Raw genomic sequence first — 19,942 nt, 5'->3', positions numbered from 1 at the left:
TTGGGATTTAGCTCCTTAGGAGCGTGAACATGTTCAGAAATTTGAAAATAAATCAGGACAAGCAAAACTTGGTCTACAAAACTAGGCCCCAATTCTGCAAACACATATGCTCTGCGAGTCACAGAGCGCTACAGAGAGATGTGAATTCACAAACTTCACTTCAACAATTCACAAAACTGCCTGACATTCATAACAGACAGGGCAGTGTGTTAATGACAGAGGCTTTTTACCTATTTGAATCCTACAGCTGAACTACAACCCCTGCCTCACATAAACGTGTTCTGATTTTTTGTATATGCTAGAAAGTAGTAATGCCACAAGCATTTTAAAGGGAAAGAAAGTTTACAAAGTGAGCCTCTGAGGAGGGAATCCTTACCAGATTTCTTTAATGGCTGTGTTCTCCTTGAGACCTTCACTGAGGTACTTCACCCCTTTGGCTGTAATCTGATTCTGGATAAGCCTAAAAAGAAAGCACTTCACGTCAAACTAACATGCTGGATCTTATTCACAGCAACCCCTTTATTGCATGCTCAGTACCTGCATGACCTAAACTCAGCTTGCCATTAAGGAAAACAAGCGGCCTGTTTGCCATGGGAAGATGATTCTGATTTCTGTCCATGAGGATGGTACACAATATTGGTCAAATGCCCCACAGATGCACTTTCACAAACAGAGCCTGGAGTAGCAGCGTCTTCCTCTCAAGCTTCCATGTGGTTACATTCGGCAGATACTGGTCTTGACTATATAGCGGACAAATTTCTGCTTACTGAGAAGAGGAGTAGCATTTCTAAGTGATGTAGGGAAAACTCTTGAGTACCGAACCTGTGCAGGCCTAATGTTTTAGCCATTATGATTCAGAGGTTGCCAAATCCTCCTGTCTTGTTTATCAGACCAGCAAGATCTTTGAAAAAAATAATGCATTTAATTTGGCTCTGGTATAAGCAGGTGCAAGTCCCTGTGAAGCCAATTTAGCAGCTATAAAGTACACCTAATCTGAGCTTAGAGAAAAAAAGATATAAAAGATCCTCAAGCAGTACAACTGAAGAAGCAGGAAATAATTCATATTAACTACTGTAGAGCATCTCCCTAACTGAAAAAATGAACAATTCCTCATCTACGTGAGTATAAAAATATTCATCAGCCTACCCTAATTCAGTAGTTACCTTGCAGTCTATGCTGGTGTGTCCCATATCCTTACTATTATTCCATGTGACTAGCTGAATGAATCCCTTAGGATTCAGGATGTGGCTGAAAATTGGAATTAATTGAATGATGTCTTATGGAGGGAGGGAGGGAAGGAAGCAGGGAAGTATTCCCATTAAAGGACTTTCTGTATTTGGTAAACAAATCAAAATGCAAAGTGACGCAGAGCTCTTTCACCTACTGGAAAAATATTTGGCTCTGCCTCAAGTGCAAATACCTATACAGGTCACCACCTTTTGAAGCTACCCACTGGTATAAGCAAGAAAAGAGGATATGCATTTGTCTACTACCAGAAACCCTTGGGCAATACTGAGCCACTGTGAAGACGTGTATCTAGGGTGCTATGTCTGCTTTGGATAGGGAAAGATTTATTATGGGCTCAGGCCGAATTGTCCTGTGCACAAAACAAATCAAGGCCCTCGCCTTATATTTTCAGGGTGATGGGCACCAGAGCATCTATTGCTTTCAAAAGAGGCTACAAGTACTCAGCACCTCTGACAAACAGCATGCTTCCTAAGGGACGTTCTGAACAATACAGGGAATGTTAGGTTAGCAAAGACTCTGTATATGGTCTGTAAAGGGGCTCTGTTTTTTATGTTGCCTCGATCACTTGGAATGAACGGACAGTCCGCATCTTCCCAGCCCTGTCAATGGACAAATTCTTGTGAACCTCTGGATTAGAACAGCCAATGCTGCCTTTTCTTAGAAGTTTAACAAGTCCCTTTGTGAATGCCAGAAATAATTACGTCTGATTTCCTGGGGACTGTGTCATATAGCTGTGTCTTGCATGAATGAAAGTGCTAGCTCTGGAAGAAAACTTCCTGCAAATGGGACAGGTACGTAAGCGCCCGTCCCGTGTAGGTTACTGGTCGTGTAGTAAGAGTTGAGCTTGCTACTTTGATGGTATGATAATAAGTATAGAGTGATAATAAGGTTATTCTATTCTAGCTGGCTGCCTGTATTTTTGAAAAGTTTTTCTTTGAGGCCAGTACTGCTCTGCTAAAGGTGGATGAAGTCAGTTCAAATGTTAACAGGACACACAAACAACTTAAAACTCCCTGTACAAAAGCAGGTTCAAAATGCTAGACAGCAGCTTTATTAACTTTCCCTTTGAACTGTCTATAACCAGTCAGCTACGTCCAGATCACGCACAGAAAGCTTACTGTGACCTACATAGACTTGGAAGGTGAAGTTTTAATGCAGCGACTGCCAAAGAGCCTTGTGCCTCTGTGGAATGTAACTCACCATAAATGCACCAGTTTCTTGTTGACCTTCAGCATCTCTCCAAAACTCATTGCTGCCTCATCATCCAAGTCATTTTTAGTCAACCTAAGTGGGCGAGAATATGTTAACTTTGGATGTCATCGTTATTTTACAACTCCCTGTTTTTCCAGCTTGTCTGTGATTTAACTTTAGATAGCCAAAACGGGACGTGCTGTTCCCACCCTAAGCAATTTCTAAAGGCTGGACACAAAGAGGCACTAAAGAAAGGGAAGCCCTGGAGGTAAGAGAAACAAGAACACTGGATCTTTATTTCTCAGAGCAGTGATCTAATGATGCTTTCGCACATCGTTAAGGTGACTAAAAGGTGGACAAAATGTGGAGGAAAAGGTGTTCAGTGGTAGAGACAGCACTGAAGAGGTGTGAAAACTGTGCGAACAAAGAAAGAACTTGATTTCACAGGATGGAAGTGAGAGAAGATGGGGAACACAAGGAGTAGGAAACAGAAAGAAGCATGAACCATCTAGTGTAGGTAGGGCTGCACAAGGCGAACTGAGAAGCCCATGGTCAACACTGTACAAGACAAAAGCAGAGTCAGATGGATTAAATCATTGCATCAGGAGTCATAAATTCCCTTCCAGACCTCTGCACCTTCACTAGACACAGGCTTAAGGTCTGCAGCTGTAAAGTCTGTGAGCCACTGTGTGAAGGGCATGGTCTGCTCCCCTGTCAATACTGGAGGGCACCAAAGCTAGAACTGGCTGCACCTGAACACACTCAGTGCAGACGGAAAGGCATCCTATAGTAGCGTACCACAGCCTGTAGGAATGTAAGGAGTCCACATCGCAGAGGCACCTTCCCATAGCATCACTGGCAAACATGCCCATGATCCTACAAGCAGGAAAGCTATCAGCTTTGCAAGCTCTCTGAGAGGCTGCTCACCTCCTGCTCCTCCCTTGACAGAGATGCAGCACCCTGGTACCCTTGCATTTCCAGCATGTGGGGCTGTTCCAAGTTTGCCCAACTCCTGACCCATGAGAGAAATAATTAACAGCACCTTCTCCTCCTCTTCCCTCTGGCGACCCCCTGGTTACTGCCTTTTCTAATTTCACCCTCTTTCTTCCTGATACAGTCAAAGCGGAAATCTTTCCAGCAAGTACTTTGCCTGTTTCTGTTCAGAATCAGGTTCTTCTCGATCTCCCCAGCAAAATGAAGACGTGGTTATAGCACAGTGACTGACTGCCAAGTGAATATGGAAGGGGTGGCACACGCTTTGCTGTACAGAGTCTCTGAGGACTCCAGGAAGGTGCAGAGTGCTGGTTTACACTGAAATCTGTGCCGCTGCATTAGTTATGATGGTTAAAGCTTCCAGCTTTCATGTTACAGTCTTCTTTTCGGATAGGAGATGGGGATATGTCCTAAAGGACATACGTAGCTGCTCTATCAGTCGCGTCCACATTCTTCCCAAAGCGATGCATCTTGCACCTTGCTGGTAGTGAAAGAATAGGGGATGGATGGAAGGAGAGAAGGAGGAGGGGAGAGGAGGATGACATGGGTTTAGAGGAAGTAAAATTAGGCTGATGCTTTAGAGGAGGAAGAGGAGAAGGAGGGCGCAATACCGATTACCAGAATATTTTCACAGAGTTGTTGTGCTGCATAGCTTCAGCAATACTTTTGCCGCCCTCTGTTGTGATGCCGTTGAATGCGAGACTGTGAAGTAAACAGCAGACAGCAAATTGTAAGAAATAGCCAACATGACTTGGTCCTTCCATTGTCCCAAATACTAATGAATATCCTAGATGATCTCCACCACAGTTGTATGGTTCAGCATGTGGGTGTTTCAAAGGCTCACATACTTTGCAAACCAGTAAGTCCTTACGATTTTTACAAGTGAGAACAGTTCGCAGGCTGCAGCCTGAGTCTATCACACAGGCTGTAAGGTTTGCCATCAATGAGTTGTGCTCATGGGACTGAAAGCAGAGTGGCCATCAGTAATTTTGAGAGTTGTGGCTTTTAATAAGGAGAGGGAGTTGTGTTCAGCAGTATACAGGTTTGCACATGCATTTATCATCCCATCTCCCCATACAAACTGGGCACTTTGTCCTTCAGGTGGAGAGTTCAGACTCCTAAATACCTCATTCATCTTCCAGCCACAACGCCTGCTATTATATATGGGGAGATGAGCTTGTAAATGCATGCTTTCCATTGCAAATCACAAACGTTTCCTGGTCTGACCTTCATTCTTTGAATAGGCAGTGGCAAAAACATCCAGTTAAAGTTATGCTCCAGGCTTTGAGAGTTCAAAAAGCAGTTTCCTCTTTAGAAGCCAGGCCAGAGCCTGAAAATAGTGCAAGAAAAAAGCAGAAAGGGGGGTCAAGTGGGGCAAAGGCTTGTCTAACTATGGCACAAGTATGTGTTAGCACAAGTCTCTGCTAACTTCAGCAGAAACTAGAGATTCTCTGTCCCTCGTGACTGTGCCTAAAAATGGCAAACATGCTAAAACTAACTGACACAACAGGGACTATCTTCCCTTAATCTTTGCATAAAGCTGCCACTGGTGCAAACTATGCATTCAAGTCATGAAGCAAGATTAACCAGCAGAAGATAAGGAGTGAACTCAAGTGCAAGTTCGCTGCAGAGCAAAAGATTCACCCTGCACCAGGCACCAGCAAAACCTGGCTCTAGCCAGTACAGTTACCCCTCCTTATTATTACAAGTACATTCACCAGTGTATTTGTTGCAGGCTGAGATCCCAGGCATAACCCAGCTCTGATTCAGGTTCAAAATATTTTCTTTCAAGTCTGATGCATCTAGTGAGATTCTGCAACTAGAAGAAGATGACTGTTTCAGATAGCTTTTAAATTCTAACAAATCTAGGTCACTGCACCCGATCAGCTTTTAATTTTTTAAGCCCAGCTATCTGCTCACAGAACGGAAGACAAGGCACCAGCTCTGAAATCCCTGGATCTGAAGTAGCAGCAATAAGCTCTCCAGAGATCCCCAAACTCCCTAAATACCGTATTTCCAAAAAAACTAGTGCCATGTGCCACCTTGTGGGGAAACGAAGGAGCCTTCTCTGCTCCCTCACCATGGAGTGCACTGGAACTGGGAGACAAAAAGGCAAGGACCACCATGAACCCGGTGCTCCAGCTCTGTGGAGGGACTCCAAAACAACAACAGCAACCACAACACACATCTTTAAATCCCTAGCCAGGATTCAAAATACTGGCAGGAGCTGGTTTGTTTTACACTACTGGCTTCTCCTCGTGCTGTACTGCCAATTTCACCCATTCTAGGGCTTGCAGAAGACTATTTTGAGATTAATTACTGAACTCCAGTGCCAACCACATCTCATTCCAATTCAATTTATCACGTAGTAGCTCCACTGGAATACAGGAAGAGCTAGAATTTAAGAACACCCCAGTCCTTACCCAAAAAGCTTATCAGCTATGAATTACTCTGGTAAAAACTGCTGCACCTTCACTGTTTCATTAACACTGAGCCCAGTGGGGACCTAATTCTGTGACAGGTTGTTCGTCCTTCTGCTAATGCTCCCACAACAAAATAGCACCCACTGACCATGTGCTTTCACACACGCCAGTAACTCTGGCAATGCAGCATGAAGAGAGGAGTGCAGGACAGAAGAAAGGATGCCAGACTTGCAATATTTTTAACTTGCTTTATGATTGCACAAGGCTTTTCAAATCAAACAATCTGTCCTCTTGCTTGCAGACGTGTGTTAGTTACAGAGCGCAGGCTGCGATACCAGCTGGTGTTCCAAGCTAAGCCGCATTGGAAGGAGTCAGTGCTTCAGAGCGCATTGGGAAAGCCAGCACTGTGCCGAGCTGCCTAGCTTGGCTGGTGTTTTACCTCACGTTTGTTAACGTGGGGTGGTTCCTCAGGGCCTCTGCAAACGCCTTTGCTCCTTCGTCTCCAACTTGATTACCCCACAACCTGGTGGAGAGAGGAAACCAGGATGTATCAGGTGTGGTGCCCTACTGCCCCTCGGCACTGCATTTGCTGTTTTCTCTCTTCTCTCCTCTCCTTCTCATTACTGCAGAGACTTTCAGGCCTGTGAGAAATTTGGCACTTACCATCTCCCCTGAGCCGTGCGGGTTCCCTGCCTGCCACTGCAGGCACAATCAGCCTCTGCTGACTCACCAGCACCCTACCGGCACACAAGTTGCTCGAGGAGACAGCCTGCTGCACTGCGAGAGCTTTTAGGACCACTTTGCCCTGCAGGGCAAATCCTCTGCAGCCCTATACCCTTATGGGGTAAAGGATTCTGGACTGCATGCACACTGTGGTCCTGTGCAGTGTGAATATACACGGACCTACAACCCTATCATTTCCCTGCTCAGCGTTTCCTCCACATACCCCTGCTGCAGCTTTCCTGTTACTTGCCGGGCACGGACTGGCCTTTGCAGCGCAAGCTATGGGTCTGGGGAAAGACTCCCCAAGTGCACAACTGCACAAGGACCCATACCCAAACAGGTGACTTTCTGAAGTGAAGTGCTCTGTAAGCTCCCCTCCTCCTTCAGACTACTCAGGTAAAATTGTTATAATTCCTTCAGGGTTATACCCAAGGGCTATCTTCTCCCTTACCAGTTGCCAAGAGAGAAATCAAAATCTCACAGGGAGCGTATGACCCTGGGACTCTTTTGTGCGTTTGTAAGGAACAGTATTTCTCATGGGAAAGCAACCCTTGCTAACACAAAGCACTAGAAGAAGGTAATGTAAAATCTGCAGAGATTTGACCAACATTAACAAGAGGACCTGGTCAAATCCTTTCTGCTCAGATGACTGGGTTTGAAAATTCACTGTGTACTAAGAGGCTTGAAATGGCCTTTGCTGAGCTATAGCTAACTTTTTTTTTTTAAACAGAGATCATGTCTTGATGACTCAGAGCCATATTCAGCTCGATGGGTAATTAGCTGGCAGCTGTTTTAAAATCAATTGAGCTTTGTGGTATCTAAACATCCATTTCCAGTAAGTCCCCCAGAATTTCCTTGTCCTTCAGACCCAGTACAGTTTTCCAGATAAAAACTGAACATTATCTGTGTAAATACGTCTGTCCATGCTATCCTAAATCCATTTGGAGTGATTATTTTCTCCAAAGCAGAAAAGAGAAGTTCTTCATGAAATTGCAGCAAGTATAAAGGAACAGCAGACCTAACTGCATGACAAGGGAAGTGTGCACGCTATTGACAATACTCGTGAAATGTTGTAGAATAAAAAAAATTAAAGGCCAAAAATCTGATTGTTCACATTTGATTTTGACATTTAAGAGTTATTGTGATATTTGCAATGGCCAAGCAGAGGTTTTAATTACATGTGCTCAAGTGTTCGATTCTTGAGAAGAATGTTCTCACGTATAGCAGAAAGAGAAGGAAAAAAACAAACATCAGACCTTCAAGTTTAGCATCTCGCCTAAGAAAGGAGATAGGGATTAAAGATTTAGAGGACATTAAGACCTCTCTCAAACAACTTTGCCACCAGACTTGGCAGTCTGATAGAGACTAGAGAGAAGGATAATGGGAATTCCTTCTTATTCTTACAGCTCTCAACTTTATCAGACCTTGATGTAGGAGATTTGACAATCTTAACCTTCACACTGAATAACTAGGTACATTGCAAGTAGTCATAAAAATCACTCAGACTTTTAAAAATGGATCAAATATCTTTAAAATGGCTGTGTTGTTGTAAGGAAAATGGCTGCCTTTACATTCTGTCCCCTCATCAATTTGTCTCACCTGTAAGGTTCTGTCAGAACAGGAAAAAAATTGACAGTGTGAACTGGAGAAGAAAAACAGTAAAACAGTCCTAGTTTTCCCTTTGAGTGAAAAATGTGGCTGTACTTCTGCAAGTTTGTTCTATTGCCACTGCGAGAAGGAAGGAATGGGAAAAGGAGGAAAGGTAAGAAAAAAAGTAGTAATCCTAAAGGATTTACAGATGCCTTGCCAAAACCAAGCCCTGAGCTCTGTCCCTTAGCACTGAACTTACCCAATTTCAAACATTGTCTTGCTCTTCTGGATGGCCTGGGCAAGGCACTTCCCTCCTTTGCTGGTTATTTTGTTTGCTCCTATTCTGCATGAAATATAGGAATTGATGAAGTACATCACTTGTAACAGTACAATTATTAGAACACCAGCTCAGAAAGTCATCAAAGCATTTAAGGCCAGTTAACTCTGGAGGCTAGGTACAGTTAGCCAAGATTAACCTCGAGTACAAAGTACTGCAGGCATCTGATCTTTTACGCTGCCTTTTAGGTATTTTGTGTGGAGTCTGCTTTCATGCATGTCAGCCCTCCAAATCAGAAGTACTACTGTAGACTCTTGTTTTTCGCTCTTTGTATGTCAGAAACGAGCCTTATGAATTGATCCTCAAGACAAGGAACCCTGCCTAATTTATACTGTAGTTTATAATATCACCAGTCACCACAGAGTACATGAATTACATACAGCATATTTCACGATGCCACAGGGACCAGAACATCTCTTGGCAGTGTGGCTCCAGAGGAGATTACATCTGATAAGCACAGACTGTAATAATTTCATGTCTCTCTGTTCAATGTATAGGCTACAGGTGGTGACACAGGTCAGTGCAGTGGTGTCTCCAGCTGGCACCGTACAGACCACCACCTTCTCTTTCTTTGGCCTGTGTGGGGATATCAAATGACTGGAGTTCAAGAAAGGGATAAGCCTCAATTGTATTTGCATTGATGTAAAGAACAAACCAAAACCAACCCCCCCAGTCAACCCCCTACCTTCACATAAATCAAAACTCGCTTGTGTCACTGACTACAGACACGTGAACAGGCACTCTGTCTCAAAATAATCTCTGGGCTTAATATGTAACCTGAAAGTAACCATCCTTCAACAGGCTTTTTTGTGAAAGTTAGAAGACATTAAACAATGCACCAATACTGTGTCAAAGCAGTTAAAGAGCCACCAGAGTACTCCTGGGTTTCAAAACTCTGTATAAATATTTCAGATGGGAAGGATGTGGCTAGCGTGGGGTTTCAGAGCAAACTGGCCGTAAAACAAAGACCAGAACCCCAAAGTCCCTGGCTGCTCGTGCTGCATTCACACCAGCAGCTGACATCATTGCTGTAGTTGCCTCTATTTTCTGCTATGGACATAATCAAACCACTGGTTAATGATCTACCTTTATGTCAAACCAGTGTGCGCATGGCTGGACACTCTAATCAGAGGAAGTTCCAGTAGTTAATGGGAACAACTTACAGAGTGAATTTGGGGAATTCCTAAACTGAGGTATTGCACTGGCAAAGCCTGATTCCAACTGCCCATAAAAGGTTGGATATAAAGAAGCCTGGTATTAGTTATGAGTGCATCTACCCTTTGCAAAGGCCTGCAAGGTTCATGCACCCTTTTAAGCCTCACTCAAGTGCTCTGACTGGAGTTAAGTGAAGAGCAGGTCCCGCACTCTCCTTTTGCTTACAACTACATTACACTCATAGTCCAAGCAATCTTTAGTAAAGATTATAGATTCAGGAGTTTCACCTGTGGCCATCGCTGCCAGACCATTGTAAAAGAGTACATAACTGCAACCTAAGCTATATTTTTATTTGAAATATAATATATTTCACTCTCTCTCCCTTTTAAGTTGTTTTACCTTAACTATGATACTGTAGAAGCATAAAGAAAAAAAAAACCCCAACATACTTAACATATTCAAGGCTTGAACATTCTTCAATTAGCTTTGCAACGTATTTGGCTCCAACATCAGTGATCTGATTGTTGTATAAGCTTAAAGAAAAATTACATTGGTAAAAGTAGATTATTCATGCTGTTACTTTAATATTTATATTCTGAATGTTTTATAATGCACACGCAGCATCTATCTTTTTTGTATGGCTCTGTACATATTCACAATTGCTTGCACTTCCATTTTGATGTAGAATTAATACTGTGAAGGGCTAGATATAAAATACAAGGAGACTAGACTCCAACGCAAGGGAAAATATTTAAAGCTTTTTCTTTTAATAAACAGTCTCCCCAGGCAAACAAAGCTTCCCTTTATTCCTGTGTTAGCAGAAATAATATTGCATAAGTCAGGAGAGAAGTCACCAAAAAAATCTTTTCAGTCTTTTAAAAATCATAAAATCCCCTTGCAAATATTACTGAAAATCCGATACCTTAGCACACACACTCACAGTAGGACACTGGAAGAAGGATGCGATTCTTAGTATCCATGTTAAATTTTCAAAAAGTCATTTTTATGCAGTCACTTAACTAAGCATGGGAAGTCAGAACTAACAGGCCTACTAGCTTCTACTTGATGAAGAGCTCATTAAGGTCTTAAAAAAGCTGCTACTTTATACATGAAAAAACATGACTGCACAGAAGGGAACCATGAAAATGACACCCTGAAACATCACGTTTCTGATCCTCAGTCTCTACCAAACTGTATCGACTTCACATACTTGAAATAAATCAATTTACAGCAGCGAACGTGGAAGGCTCTAACTATAAAGCTGAGCATGCCCACGCAGTTCAGTAACCTGACAGTGATCTGCACTGTGTTACAGAATGGCTTGACATCAATGGCATACCATCCTGTGAGCCAATGTCATGGGAGAGGAAGCTGCAGGCCTTCTGCTGATAAGCTGTTACAGGACAGCAGATGAATCATGTCTGACACAAAATGCTGCCTTGCTTGTGTTCAGTAAACAAGGAGAAAACTTTGGTTTCCACCCTGCCTTTGCTGTGACAGCACAGTTAGCATTGTAGCTTCATTATCTAGTATCAGTATCTATGGTTTTGTTCCTAATTGGCACATACCCCAAGTAGGTCACAATTTGGTATTTGGAGAGCTCTTCATACAGGATCTTTACTCCATGATCTGTGATTTGATTTACACTGAGCCTGAAATTAGGGGAAAGAAAACAGAGTTTGAAGTCTGAATCAATACAGATTACAAGCTTTCATCACCCAAGAGTTAATGAATGACTGGAGGTCTGCACATTTCCCTCTGACATTTTAATAGGTCTTTATGCCACACATTAAAAGCTATTAAGAGAAACAGCTGAATAGGTGAACTCAGTTTTACATGGTTCACTTTAAAAACAAAACAGAAATCTCCAGATCTCCAAGGCAATGTTCTGGAAGCTGTCCATAGGACTGAAAACAAAATAATGCAATAGGTGAGAAACCAGAGATAAATACCCCATCCTTCTCCCAGGCTTACTGTGATTGCAGAAACAAATTCTAAACGGCATTCTAGCAAAAGCTAGTTTTTCAAACTCCCTTCTTGCAACCCTCTCTCTCAGTACCTAGTGAAAACCAGGCATCTTGAAGGTCACAACATATTCAGGCCCCACTGGATAAAGGCTGTAAAAATCTCTGGCCAGGAAATGGAACTGCAGTCCCAAGGGCGTGCTGAATGTTTCTGATGTTATTGTCCCAATCAGATACAAAACAAATCAGTATCAGTCATTCACAGAATAAAAACACTTCTTTTCACTTGGAAAAAAAAAAAAAAACTTCTAAAGCTTTTTCACCTTGGCTAAATGGACATGTTCCTATGAAACAGTTCAAGTCTGATGAATCATATTTTCCAGGAAAATTGTCCCAGTGGAAACATTTTGGCCAGCCTTAGTTTCAACACAAACTCTAAAGTTGAACATTCACTGTTGAGAGTTCCTTATCGGCAGCAACTTCCCTGGCTCTCTCTGGTTAGTAATTTGTGCACTAACATATGGGAGGAATCAGAGGCAACTTCCACGGATCAGAGCAGCCTGCTTCTTTAAAAGGGATGGATGGAGAAATTAGGTTAAACGGTAGAAACAACATTTTCTGTCCTGCAGAAATTGGTTGTTAGAAATGAAAGTCCTAACATCAGGAAGAGCCACAAAGATAAAAAGGAACAGACTAGTTTGGTACTGGAGATGGTGCTAAGCCCACATGCCATGATCATGGAACATGGAAGAGAATGAAAGACTGTAATTTTCTTCCATCTCTTACATACTTATGCCTTCCCCCCTCCCCAGGTTCTCATACTGCTTTCTCTTGGAAAGTCAGTTGTTTGCAATTAACTGGAAAAAAAACAGAGCCACTTGCTTTGATTTAGTCCTGAAAGGCTTGTAGAGGAAAAAAAGCAGAGCAGAGCCCATCAGGAGGAGTATGTCCAGTTTGAAAAGTTTCTCATGAGGCCGAACGGGGTTGTAGTAAATAAATTTTAAAGTTTAAAATTTGTATAAATATGTTTATTTATATTTTAGAATTTTATTTTAATTTTTAATTTTGTTTGTATTTATAATTTTGTAATTTTAAAAATAAACTAAAAATAAGATGCTTGAATTTTCTGGAGTTCTGCACCTGAATGTTTGGACAAACAAGGTATAGTTGCATGGCCCCAAAAGACTGTAGGTGGAAGAATCTGACCTGTGAGAGGTGGAGTTAGTTCTCCCTGATTACACCAGCCCATGGAAATATCACAACTTATACTTCGCCTGTATCCTTGATAGAGAACTCATGGTAGCTTTTGTTCTATCAAAGCCATACCGCCTGGCAGGATTGAAAAGCAAGAAACGCATAGCTTTTGATCAGGAGTTACTGTGAACGGTAGATCCTCTCTTACCCTGTCTGTCCAAGGCCACGGATAGACTCAGGCAGTCTTCAGGTAAAGTAGGAAGTTCTTTTGGTTTTTTTTTTTTTTTTTCCTTTCCCTTACACTCTTTCTCCCATAAAAATCCTCTTTTGAGACAAAATATTTTGAGATGGAGCTAACTAAATCTACAGGTCTAAACAGTTCGGGCTTCTAAGGACTTCTTACCAAACTCTTCACCTGGGATTCAAAATTCACAGCTTGTCCCTGCTGCTGTAACTAGATGAACAAGTATTTCAAAAGATTTGAAACTGGCAGACTCTGGGATAGTCCAGCCTTTAATCCAAATTGTCCCACTTGCAGCTATTTCCAGCGTTTGTTTTCAAATCTTATGGCCAAATGCACTCTAATTCCCAGCAACAGGCAGACTCCCCATCTCTCTCATGCTTCAAGCTGACTTCCTCTAGCCCAGCAATCAGCTTGTGGAATAAAGCAAGGACAAGCAAGGACCTGCTTGCACAGAATCCTACCTGATCACTGCGAGTTTGCTGAAACAAGGTAGCAGCTGTTTTACTCCATAGTCATTGATGTTGTTGTTGTCCAAATCCAGAGCCAGGCGCTTTTGAAAGTGATGCATAACAAAAGAAATAGCACTGCAGTCAGCGGAGCAGGCATTGCAGTATGTGAGTTTGAGGTAATTGGCATGCATGTGTTTGGCAGCCAACTTCCCCACTTTCTCGCTTTGCGTCTCGTAAAGGCACCTCAGCATCCAGATGAAGTTGGGCTGGGCCTGAATCTGATTGTACTGTGGAAGCCTGGACCGAGAGAGACCTTTCAGGTGGGATTTCATGCTCTCCCCAAGGTATGTGATGAGTGTCTTTCTCTTCCTCTTAATGACTGCAGGCAGAACTAAATGTCTGAGGAGCTTTTGCTTGGATCTAGAAAGCAGGCCACAAAGAAAAAGGTTGGTAAAATGAAAATGTTCATTATTTCGGAAAGGATCCTCCCCTGCCAGTTGTCTTCTGAACCAAGGAATATGAAGGCAAGTAGACTGTGAAGTCTCAGTGGAAGAGCACTCATTGAAAAACTCAAGTAACTGCTTGGTACCCACTTTCTCTTCAATAACTAGGAACAAAGCTGTGAAAAAAGACTGAAGGGTTAAGTGCAAGTACTCGTAAGTGGACTGATCTTCACAGCCGCTATAACCTTGAACTGTCCTGAGAAAGCCCAACTGCAAATCCTCTTCAGAGATGTTCACTGATGAGACCTCCTCCTGCTCAAAGATAAACAAAGAGTTCTCTATCCCTTTGTATGCCATTTTACCCAAAGCTAGAAGAGTTTCCTTTCTTGATTTGAACGTCTCTGCTTGGCTCCTGGTGTTGTTCTTCAGCAAACTTGTTTTCAGAGATCGGTTCAGATGAACTTCAATCAGGACCAAAAATACATCTGTCAATGTAACTGAACAGTCTGGAAGTTCATGGCTGTCAAACATGGAATGGAAGTGTTCATAGCATTTAAAGATAATCCAGCAAAATAAAGGCACTGAACACAAACTGCAGAGATTGGGGTTAGCTTCCAACTGGTTCAACACCAGTGTTCGTTGCCCTTCATCTTTGAAAAACATGGCAGTGTATTCCTTCAGGTTACTGCTGGAGAATCCACGGAGCAACACTTTCTTTCTAATGATGTTTCTTTGGATCTCAGTTCCTGTTCTCGCTGTAAGAATTTTCCTGGATCCCTTCAGAAGCTTTCCCCTGAGAAGGCTTACCAGCAGCACCAGGGGGTGGATCGGTTCGTTGGGCGAGCACATCTCGGGAACGCTACTGAGATCAAAGTTAGAATAGATCTCATCAAAGCCGTCAAATGTGAAAAGAACTGTATGAGGAAACTGCAAGATGTGATGAAACACCTCTGTGAGGTCCTGGTCTGGGTAGCAATTATATTTGAACAAAAGGTCTTTCAAACATATGGCTTCATTTTCTTTAAAGCAGCTAAACATCCTGCATCGAAAACGGAAAAAAAATTTGGCCCCTATATCCAACTTTTGTCTGGCCCAAAGACTTTGTATCTTTTGCAGCAAGATGGATTTTCCAATTCCTGCATCCCCGAAGACATAAACAGTTTCTCCATCTTCATTAATTAGCCCAACTGTATCATCAAAAAGGGCCTCCAATTGAGACACGTTGCCTAGACTCTCATTGGTAAAACTGACCAGCTCCATAATATTATTGGAGTAGATTTCGTCAAGCAGCATCTCTTCCTTCTGAGCATACGACATAACAAACTTTGAGTCCCGTCCCAGTTCATATCTGAGTTTCTGACAATACCTGCTAACTAAAAAGACAGTGAACTATTATTAAAAAGAGACCAAAGCCTATAGTATAGGACCATCTCTTTCGGAACTGAAAGGGAGTGATAAGCTAAAATAATTCTTATGTAAAACTGCCTCTTTGGCAGATTACTGCTATTTCCTTACGCTGCCATCATTAAACCTTATATAACAAACAACGTTGTATGGTAAGTATTCTCACAGGAGACTGTCTTGGAAAACTCAGATGCTAATGAAAGAGGTACAGGTGAGTCACCATTTCCTGGAAGCCAGTACCAACCTCAAGGCATTGCATTGCATTAAGGAGCTGCTCTTAAGCTGAGGCCCTGACCTCCTTGTTAAAGACTCTATCTTACTTTCTGCAAAGGTAGGCCACAGATGAGTGCCACGGGTTACTGGCATCTGCCTTCTTGCTCTAAATAAAGCCTACCTGCTGTTTCTAAGGGGTAGGTGGTTATTCACTCCTACCTTGTTTGGTAATTTTTATTTTTGCAAATAAAACGCATGTGTTTTAGAACCCAGGCCCCAGGCACTTCAAAAGACTTTTTTAAGGTGGTACAAAAGTGCAATGTTAGCATGTGCTTTTATTCCAACAGAATCTTCACTTCAGATAGGGGCAAAGTGATTCTTGTATTTATATAGCATGAAAAATCCTCTTGAGAGAAAGATACGTATTCCTGCAACATTTTAATTCTTAATATTTTAATTCTTATAACTCAAAATCTCTTCTAGGAGCATAGACTAATTCAGGCTGGAAGGTACTTCAGAAAGTCTCTGGTCCAACCTCCTGCACAAAGCTGGGTCAGCTACCACATCAGACTAGGGCTTTATCTACACATCAGGGCTTTATCTAGACAGGTCTTAAAAACCTCCAAGGATGGAGCCTGCAGAGCCTCTCTGGGAAACCTGCTTCATTGCTTGACTGTGCTCATGGTGAAATATTGGCTATTCCATCGCCAAACCATCACTGTGTTGTTAATACACCATAGTAAACCTCTAGACAATACTACGACACGCACAAGGTAGAAACACCATTATATCCACAAACAAATAAAGAAAGAGCTTGACTTGCGCAAAACAGGAGATAATATATCAATGTGACTGTTATGTTATACAGTGGATTCTGTGCCTTTTAATTATTTGGCTATGACAGCTAGAAAATAGAGCATAAGCACATTTATTTTCTCTGGCTTGTGCCTCCCTAGACTCTCTTATCCTTCCGTCACCTGGTTAGAGTTTCCCACATAGCAGGGTAGTTCAAAAGAAAGGGATATAGCTGCATGTCCTTACCTGGATCTGTATTTTCCACAGCTTTACTACGAATATTCTCTGAAGGCTGGTAACCTATTTCACCCAACCAAGGCTGAAGTTCATAGTAAGCATCAATGACTTTCTGCAGGACATGGATGAAATATTCTGAAACTTCTTCTCCCTTGCTTTGAACCAAGTCTAGAATTTTGCGAACCTGAAGAAACACCATGTAAAAGGTCGTTGATGCACAGCATTTTATCGCAGTTACACTTCCAGACTGCTTTAGGATCCTTTTTGGGTAGGAACAGGGGACTGGAATCAAAACTGGTACTTCAAAAAATTGAATTCAAAATCCAGTTCTAGTTCTAGTTGAACCATTGTAAAAATCACTTCCTGTTTGTATGGATGTTGCAAGAAAGTCACTTCTGCAGGTTAAGGTCTGAACTAGTAGCTAAATGCATATGCTAACCACAAAGAAAACGAATAAATATTGCTCCTCAGTAGGGATCCCAAAGGATTTCCCCAGCCTGGCTGGACACCGCAACTAGAAAGCATATTTTAAATCTCATGCTAGTTAAAATAAAAAGAAAGGGGTGGTTTCTCAGTGCCCTAAATTCATCCTCTGACTTGTGAGCATCCTAGGCACATTAAGGTTTACCTTAGGGTCCAGCCAGACCCAGAACAGACAGACAGAATGCCCTTTCTCTGGATCTTAATGCAGATCTGGACACCTACAAATTCTTTTCTTTTTCTTTTTTTTTTTTTTTTGAAAAACACAGCAATTCAATGCTGCAGGTTCTCTCTACTATGACGGACTTATTGCCCGCCATCATTACCAAAACTAATGGTACTAGACAGTAGCTGAAGCAGCTTGGAGCTAACTCACTACCTCTAGAAGCAAGGAAGAGTCTGATCTCTGTGCAGCTAGTATATGACAACCCTCTACAGGACAGAGCAATCATCTGGGGGACCTATTTTGAATGGCTGGATCCTCTTCTTGCTGCAAATTAATCAAGAATTCACTTCTGAAGCAGACACAGGGTTTCCAGAGACTATGGTCTCTTGGAAATTTAAAGCAGGATGAAGCACCCATGGCACAGATTTAAAAAAAAAAAAAAAAAAAAAAAAGGTATTTTTGGACAATTTCTATGCTCTTAAAAGCAAATATATGCCTTCCAGAGAAGCTCCCACCGGGTCCACTTCACTTCATTGTGACTTGCTCTCTGCCTCTGCTTAGACTCCTAATGCATGGCCTCCCATATATAACACAGACTCCAATATAACACAGACTGAAAAAGACATTAGAGGTCAAATTGCCAGATAAGCCCACAAAACCCAGGAGTAAGTTGAAAGTAGCAAAACAACACTCAAGCTGGGCTGGTGAAATAAAAAGAATACCTTATCTGCTTGAGTTGGAAACTGGGCAACAATCTCTGCATCTTCAGTGGAGAAGTAGTCATTCTTGATCAAGTTGTCAATCAAACACTGCGTGTTTCGGATTTTAGTGACCAAAAGTTCTCGGTATACTTTCAGCAAAGCAATGCAGGACAGAGGACTTGCCGTTAAAGGTTTTACCCCAGAAATCTCCGAGTTAGCACAATGCTGGCCTTCCATAGCTGAGATAGCAAGAGACTGCTCCGTCTAGCCTCATCTTTGACAAACTGTCCATTTGCAGCGTGGAATCAGCTTGGAGTTAATTCCAGTGAAACAGGCAATTTGTCCTTCACGCTACCAAGACTGTAAAAAGTAATTGTACAGAACCTCAGTTTAGACATTATCTAAGGATGCAGATACATCCTTCGACTAGCAATCAAACAATACTTCCAGTCTCTGCATAGTACCATTGCCAACTTTATTCAGAAAGATTCTGATTTCTTCCTCAGGTACTTCCATTTATTTGTTCAGATTTTGGAAAAAACATACCGACTGCAGGCAGTCTCCTCTGTAATACAAATACTTTACTCAGCTTGCCTCAAACAACACTGGCATCTGCTTTATTAGCTGCCTGTTCTTAGTGCATAATTGAATGGTTTTTATTAGCTTTTCATGTTTCAATAGACAAAACGTGGCACATGTCCAAACATATCTGGACAAGGAAATAAATGGAATAAAACTGTATTTCTTAGCATTTAATTCTGTAGGAATTAATTTACAGTAGCAATTCACTTTGCTTCTTCCTTATTACAACAACAGTGACTGTGTAAAATTTTGCCAATAGGATAACTGTCCCTGTAAGTGTGGCCTTGTGAACTCTGAGACTGTTTTAGCTAAACTAAGAAAGAGCATTTAGCTTCAGGGCAGGCTTGAGAGGCAGTATGAGACTATGGGAAAACCACTGATCAGATGCTGCTGTTAAGGGGGCCAAGAGCGATATGACACTAACAGTGAAAATACTGCTGCAGATTTCAGAGCTAAAACACCGCTTACGGGCACAGAGCACTTCATACCTTTTACAGCTACTGTCTCATTATGTAAAACAGGGAAAATGCCACTGCATTGGTTTAATTTGGTTAATTTTAATCAAAGTTAGAGCTGGAATTATAGCTTTTCCGGATCTGAAAAACAACAACGTTATGGCAAGGACTGCAATTAGTGATTGTAAATATGTTAAGATCTCATCTCTAGGGATTCACAAAAAAAACAGGACCTCTACTTGAGCAGGAATTGCATAAAACAGCTAAATTTAGAGGCGTTTTCCCCATGTGATAAACTAGGCCTGGAAGATGGCATGACAATTCATATTCATTACTGGACTGGGCATCCAACCCACCTCGGTCTTCATAAAGGAAGGAGACTGTGCACAATACAGCTTGTAACGAAGACATCAATTTGAAATCTGTGCAAAACAGTTATGCTTGAACGCCTAATCTCAGCCCATGTATCCGCATCCAGAGACCCAACACGATGATTAATTCAGACATCTGTGCGCTCAGGAAACCCCCTCACTGCCGTAGAGATGTTGTTTAGAAATGGTACTCTTTAGCACGAATGCTCTCTTCTCGTCTACAAATATATACACTGTGTATGCCCTCGTTCTCTGTACCAGCTCTTGGGAGCTCTTTTTAACCGGCCATTTATTGTCATTTTTCTCTCAAAGGCATAAAGCAGTAGGAACAAGGAATAGAGATCCCTCTCTAGTGTATTACTGAACAGTTTTTTTGAATTCTAGTCAATATAACCACAGAGTTATTGTAATTTTTTTAAAGTTTTATTGTAATTGCAATTCAAAATGATATTCACTTAGTTACTATTTAGGTACAGACCCCACACATGTGATTTCCCATGCACGAAGGAGACTTTTTACAAGACTATTACTGAATCACCTCCACATAGCAATGGACAATTTGCATGAATAACACGAATTATTGG

At 41.9% G+C, this 19,942-nt stretch overlaps 1 protein-coding gene across 10 annotated transcripts in view; it reads right to left on the bottom strand.

Moving 5' to 3' along the window:
* Window positions 1–19,942, bottom strand: part of NOD1 (nucleotide binding oligomerization domain containing 1) — a 40,622-nt gene that overhangs the window by 14,145 nt on the left and 6,535 nt on the right. For 5 of the 10 annotated variants that reach the window (XR_011139707.1, XM_068935568.1, XM_068935571.1 and 2 more), the window contains exons 2-11: window positions 17,972–18,310; window positions 16,613–16,787; window positions 13,524–15,327; window positions 11,229–11,312; window positions 10,110–10,193; window positions 8,428–8,511; window positions 6,295–6,378; window positions 4,051–4,134; window positions 2,449–2,532; window positions 377–460 (exon numbers count right to left, since the gene is read on the bottom strand). Coding sequence is in view for 7 of the 10 variants with exons in the window: in XM_068935568.1 (XP_068791669.1) it covers window positions 377–460; window positions 2,449–2,532; window positions 4,051–4,134; window positions 6,295–6,378; window positions 8,428–8,511; window positions 10,110–10,193; window positions 11,229–11,312; window positions 13,524–15,327; window positions 16,613–16,787; window positions 17,972–18,187 (2,783 nt within the window). In the remaining 3 variants the exon portion in view is untranslated. Of the gene's footprint in view, window positions 1–376; window positions 461–2,448; window positions 4,135–6,294; window positions 6,379–8,427; window positions 8,512–10,109; window positions 10,194–11,228; window positions 11,313–13,523; window positions 15,328–16,612; window positions 16,788–17,971; window positions 18,311–19,020; window positions 19,129–19,343; window positions 19,755–19,942 lie in introns of those variants that run through there. The other 5 variants (XM_068935569.1, XM_009687872.2, XM_068935573.1 and 2 more) reach the window with 5 other exon arrangements.

This window comes from Struthio camelus, chromosome 2, assembly GCF_040807025.1.
Source record: "Struthio camelus isolate bStrCam1 chromosome 2, bStrCam1.hap1, whole genome shotgun sequence".
In the NCBI taxonomy this organism is placed as follows: Eukaryota; Metazoa; Chordata; class Aves; order Struthioniformes; family Struthionidae; genus Struthio; species Struthio camelus.
This window is presented reverse-complemented; position numbering and strand designations above follow the sequence as displayed.